Raw genomic sequence first — 5866 nt, 5'->3', positions numbered from 1 at the left:
GCGACACCCGAGGAGAAACTCAAAACTCCACTTTTACAAAGAGGGGAAAAAAATGCTGCTCCTCAAATCAGAAAAAAAAAACTATTGAGCCCCAAGCAGTGAGCCCAGAAAAGTTCAATACACATACAAGTTGGAGGAAACTGGTTGGTTTGACATAAAAAGTTGATTTCTCAGAAATGAAATGAAATGTATTGTGGTGGTCACGATATATCATCATATCCATGAGACTCAATACAACTCAATATAACTGCAATATTGTGGCTAAAAGTAAAAGTAAAAGTAAGATTCCAATAGAAGAAAAATAATGAGGAAAATACTTTGCTATACCTGCAGCTGTAATGGATGAACCCAACATAACAAGGTGGCCTATGGCGCGTTTATAGGATGGAGAAAAATATCATCGAGTCTGTTTTGTTTTAAATTTTCTTAAACACCAGAATAAGGCCATTTATCACAAATGGCTGATTAAACTCAAGCTCAACTTGTTTGATGCAAAGTTTCATCTCCTCAATATTTTTTTGCTTTATTGTTTTTCATTATTAAGAATTGAAATAATAAAAACAGTTTTGGTTGATGATTTAAAGTCATATTAAATTTAAATCCACCATCATTTGTTCTGAATAGTCAATAATTCAGTAAATGGATGAGTATTTTCAAAATAATTCACATCGACAGTCTGAGACATTTCGCCCCCACATGTCGAACAGAGGAACTGCACAGACAGGCCCAATTTAATCACCGGCCTTTAATGTAAATCGACCCATGACAGGATGCGATGCTGAAAGGTTTTCTAAAGTACGTGTTCCTGTGGATGTCGAGGAAATGTTATCACACATGAAACAATATATTTTTTCATCCCATAGTGTGATTACACATTGAACCAGACCCGAGGATTCCCCTATTTATTCTGTTGTGGGTTGCTTTCTCAAAGTTGGCTCGATAACAACCAGGACATTTAACCAAACCAAAGCTTTGATGCAGAATAATCCATTAAATGCTCATTAGACAGAAACATTTAGTTTATGAATAATGCATTTGCCCGGTGGCAGCATGCATCGTGTTCTGTAATGGAGGCCAATTTTACAATTTCCTATTCGTCCACATTAGCCAGGATCATTTCCAGGGCTCGTGCAAGTCTCGTGTGGCTGGACTCATTGTTTCCTGAGTCGTGACCGAAAACTGTCTCTGGATTCCCCACATAGCTTGAAGCGCAAAGTGGGTGATGCGCAAAGTGGAGTGGCTTTCATTTAAAAAACTGCACATAATAAGATGTGTGAATGTGTCCACTAACAGATAATAAGGATTTTTTATTTGACCTATGCTGAAGGCCTGTGTGAGGTCTCCTGCCTCAGGTTGTGTTCCTGGCTTAAGGAAGTCCAGCACATTACCTTAAATTGCGTAATTACGCAGCAGGGACTTGGACTCATGATGATACAAACCTGAAAATACCGTATTACTCTTCTTCACATGTGGTGCACAGCATGTCCACGTCAGCCAGCTGCATGGTTGTTGTATTGTAATTAATCACATTAATACACACACCCCAAAATATTCATTAAATGATCACTGCTGCCTCCATACCAACGCCCATATCTCTCATCTTCGTGGAGAGGACTGTAAATCTGACAAGGGCGCTTTTGCCAAGGGTCTAAAATTCAAGGCGTGTGTGCACGCGCGTGTGTGTGATTGCGTGAGCGCGCACGTGTTTATATCAATGCGCAACGCTCCAGTGCGCTCTCTGAGGGGAATAAGTGGGAGTGGGAGAGGAGCGGGGACGACAGAACAGAGGAGGATTCAGTCGGATAAGTAACTCGTCACCAAGGAACGCGAGCGCATCATCATTAGCGAGGTCCACTGCACCAGCTGCAACTTGCTGCCACATCACGGCACCAACAGCCTCCTCCATGTCCGCCGGGTGAGTCCATGCACATACTACTGATGCTCCGCTGCAGGTCACTGGGACGCACAGTCTTTTTCTATCAAACGTCATTTATTAATAGGAAAACAGGAATCTTCAGATTGGCACCTGCAGGTCATTCAACCTCGTTCAGCTGTCAACATTTAAAAAAGACAAAGCCCTTTAAGATCAGATAGTTTTTATTGAGCAGAGAGGTCTGGATCAATAGTCTCGTAATCTCCGTGCGTTAATGTTGTTCATAAATTAGGAGAAAACGTATTGAAGTTATCCTGCGCGCACGGGAGGCAGTTGGTCTCCACGGCAGATGGGGAGACAAAAGGAGAAACCGGGTGAAACAACTGAGACAAAGGACGTTAGAGATCATTTTGCCTCGGTACCGGCTGAGCCTGCGACACAGTTGAGACGCGTAATTTCTAGCAGGAGAAAAAAAAAATACAAATACTGAGGCAGAAATTATTATTTTCAATATTGCTCGCAAGACAATTCAGAGTTGGTTTCGAGCATCTGTATCCGACGGCATGTCAGTCCAATAATATCATGTAGCCTTATTTCTCCCTTCTAATAAAACAAATACTAACAAACTTTAAGTATGAAAATGTATTCTTACGTTTCTCATGATTTAAAAAAAAAATTCTGTTAAATCAGGCCTCGTGATTTTAACTTGATCTTGAAATAACAATATTTATTCCATCTTTGACATTAACCCCTTTGCATTTTATTACAGTTTGACGATGGATCACAGTTTCCTGCCTCGGTCCATCTGGACCAGTGACAGTAAATTCCTCCAGCATCCAGCGGATCTCTACAGCAGCGTGATCGTTACGCGCAGCATCCCCGCGGGCACGTGCTTTGGTCCATGTGTGCTCCAAAACACTTTCTATGACACCATCGCCTTCATAGCGCAGAAATCCTTTGACAGGAGAGCGAAGCCCTACGTTTTCCGGGTGAGTTGCACAGTTTTGTGTTCAGCTGTCATTTGAACTTCTCTCCGAACAGATTTGCTTTGGTCAGTTGGTGGAATTTTCCATATTTTCAGGAGCCTGGTGATTTCGTGACCAGGCTCCATTTTAAACGTTCACATGTATTTGCCTTATATTTTATTTTGCTTTATTTTATAATGTTCACGAAGCTGCCATAACAAAATGACTACGATTTAAATAACGTCACTTACAAGTGCCACCTGCATAAAATGATTAACAATTTGCCATTTCATTATTTTAGTAATTTCCAGGAAACAAAATAGATTGAAATGTGATCATTTGGAAGCCGGTGTAAAAATGTCAGTGACTCCTGTCGTCAACAGGTGGACCCTGAGGCCATGCGTAATTCTGCGCTGGTGCTGTCCTGGCTGCGGCTCGTGCAGGCTGCGCGCAACGGAGAGGAGCAGAACACCGAGGCCTTTCTGAAAGCGGGTCAGCTGTACGTGCGGACCACCCGGGACATCCGGCAGGAAGAGGAGCTGCTGGTGTGGTACGACCAGGAGCTGTCTCACCTACTGGGCTTCACAGACATGAGCAGAGGATCAGGGGAAGGTGAGGTGCAGCTCTGTCTCATTTCAACGTGTCATTATGTCGGAGTGATGATGTACACTTCACAATATATGTCACATAAAATATGGATTTATTCGTTCCTAATCATATGTTGTCTTTTTTGTCTGTTATAGAGTACAGATGTTGCAGATGTAACCAGGTCTTCAAGAACGAGTATCCCTTCCTGGCCCACTGCCGTTTCCTCTGCACACAAGTAAAGAGTGACCCCTGGAGCCGCGAGGTTTACGCGCACAAGCACGTGGAAATAAAGAGGCAACGCCGAGTGACAGATTTCCACAACATCGCCCGAGATCTGGAACACAAAAGATCCAGCGGCAACGAGGACGCAGTGATTTATCCCAAGAGAAGGAAATACGAGGAAACGCTTTATCCCAAAGGCCGGAAAACTGTTCTATTAGAAAAGACAAATATTTCAAACGATGATAACATTACTCAGCTGGTTAAAGGTTACGACCAGGCCGCAGGAGACGCGTCCTCCTCTGCGGGGAAACTGAAAGGCGATAAGATCAAACCGGATCATTTGGGATGTAAGGTTGCTGATGATGATGAGGATGAGGATGTTGACGTGGTGGGAGCCAAAGAGACCTTTACGCACGGCCGAGAGATGGCAGAGAGCTCCGAGGGGCACTCACGCAGCAGCAGTGCGTTTTCTCTGGTCAGGTCCAACATTCAGGGCGAACAGAAAAGTGCTTTCTGCAAACCGAGCAAAAGAACTTCTCCCATCGACCCCCAGGTGCATCTCAGCAGCGCGGCAACAGCCCCCTCTAGCCGCCTAGAGGAGCTGCCGGACGTTTTCACCCCCAGGGCCGTTTTGGGATACAACAACCTGATGGCGTCCAGCGTCCTAAGCGGGGACTTACAAAGCGGACCCTCCCCGGTGGCGCTGAACAACACTTTCCATTACGCACCGGAGCACTGGTCCAGGAGCGTCGGCGCACAGCTGCAGACGGCGTCCTCCCTCACCATCCTCCCGCCGACGTACACCTCCTTCGGCGTGTCGGTGCAGAACTGGTGCGCCAAGTGCAACCTGTCCTTCCGCATGACCTCCGACCTCGTCTTCCACATGCGCTCCCACCACAAGAAGGAGTTTGCAGTGGAGTCCCAAGTGAGGAGGCGCCGGGAGGAGAAACTCACCTGCCCGATCTGCCACGAATACTTCCGGGAGCGCCACCACCTGTCCAGACACATGACCTCACACAACTGAGGCGAGAGGGGGATGAAAAAAAGACACTCTATTTATTTCCTAGAAAATGCTCGTATTTAACATGTTTATACCCCTGATTTGGTGTATAACAGTGAATGTAGGTAACTATAAAGAAAATAGCCAGACGGACAGACATGGCCTCCACAGCCTGTCCACTAGATGACGATAGAGGTACGTGTTGATCTCACTGCAGTGTGTTGTCTGTCCTTTAGCCCTGTTGATTAGGTTGATGGTTATTTTTGTGCCTTATGGAACTCAGGAGGGGAGGAAGACAGAGAACAGATCATGATTGTCATAAATATCCGGACGCATGCCCTCTTATTCATCAGCTTTTCTCTGCTCTGATTGGTACAGAACACATGGATTGGGTGTATTTGCACATTGGTTTTGAAATCTAAAATGATGAAAATCAAACACACGTCTCGAGTATTTTTTTCCCCAAAATCAGAAATGGTGTCAGGTTTTTTTTGTGTCCCAGTAGGCAGCAACTGAGACCAAAATTGTCTATCAAACATGTTTGCTTTATAATATTGCTAAATAGTTTTGGCCCAGATCTGGTCCACACTGTCATCTGGCACACATACCTCTCAACCAAGGTGCCAAAGGTGGCCTGGTTTGTTTTGTACTACTTGGCCCATATTAAAAACTTTAGGTTCACCTCTAGATTACACTTTGCCTAGAGCACTGCATGTTTGCCATTTGTTTTGGGATATTTTGGCCACACTTGCTATTTTAGAAGTGGGCGACTTCAGGCTCACATCCGTTTTCTCCAGGCCACAAGAAGTCCAGAAGTGTCACATTATTGCCTGAAGTGGCCCATGCACATCCGTCTGCTGTGTGGGTTGTGATTAGACTGTGCTGAATGATCCAAGGTGCATCACTACAATTTCAGTATGTTGTTCGAGATATTTCATCCAACATTTCTACGTGCTATGTGAAAAAGGAAAAATGATATAGGAAAACACCAAGTGGCTGAAATCAATTTGGAGTTAAAAAAGTTTCATACTCCATTACCAGACTTGGATGGAGCCCACACACAGGCCCCCTGCTTTGAATTGCTGATTTTATGTTTCCTCCACCAATGATGTTCAACTTACCTCCCATTCGGGTCAGGCTCCGGACACACGGACATAAATAGCCGTCTCTGTTGCAGGTAAATGAGGCGGGAAGGAGGCATGAAGTTCATGGGAAAGT

The 5866-nt window shown here is 44.7% G+C and overlaps 1 protein-coding gene across 1 annotated transcript; it reads left to right on the top strand.

Annotated features, from left to right (window-relative positions):
* The first annotated feature begins 1755 nt into the window (after nucleotides 1-1755).
* Nucleotides 1756-5086, top strand: prdm8 (PR domain containing 8). The gene is made up of 4 exons (XM_035171722.2): nucleotides 1756-1915; nucleotides 2643-2862; nucleotides 3222-3450; nucleotides 3582-5086. Exons 1-4 carry the CDS (start codon nucleotides 1905-1907, stop codon nucleotides 4670-4672), a joined length of 1551 nt encoding a protein of 516 aa, XP_035027613.1. The 5' UTR covers nucleotides 1756-1904; the 3' UTR covers nucleotides 4673-5086.
* The last annotated feature ends 780 nt before the right edge of the window (nucleotides 5087-5866 follow it).

This window comes from Hippoglossus stenolepis, chromosome 12 (assembly GCF_022539355.2).
Source record: "Hippoglossus stenolepis isolate QCI-W04-F060 chromosome 12, HSTE1.2, whole genome shotgun sequence".
NCBI classification, from domain to species: Eukaryota; Metazoa; Chordata; class Actinopteri; order Pleuronectiformes; family Pleuronectidae; genus Hippoglossus; species Hippoglossus stenolepis.
The sequence above is the reverse complement of the archived record's forward strand: the minus strand, read 5'-3'. Positions and strand labels throughout refer to the sequence as shown.

What these genes read in the sequence shown, in the direction of transcription:
- prdm8 (XM_035171722.2), top strand. An exon ending in CGAAGCCCTACGTTTTCCGG is followed by an intron (nt 2,863 to 3,221) that starts GTGAGTTGCACA and finishes TGTCGTCAACAG; the next exon opens with GTGGACCCTGAGGCCATGCG. An exon ending in GAGCAGAGGATCAGGGGAAG is followed by an intron (nt 3,451 to 3,581) that starts GTGAGGTGCAGC and finishes TGTCTGTTATAG; the next exon opens with AGTACAGATGTTGCAGATGT.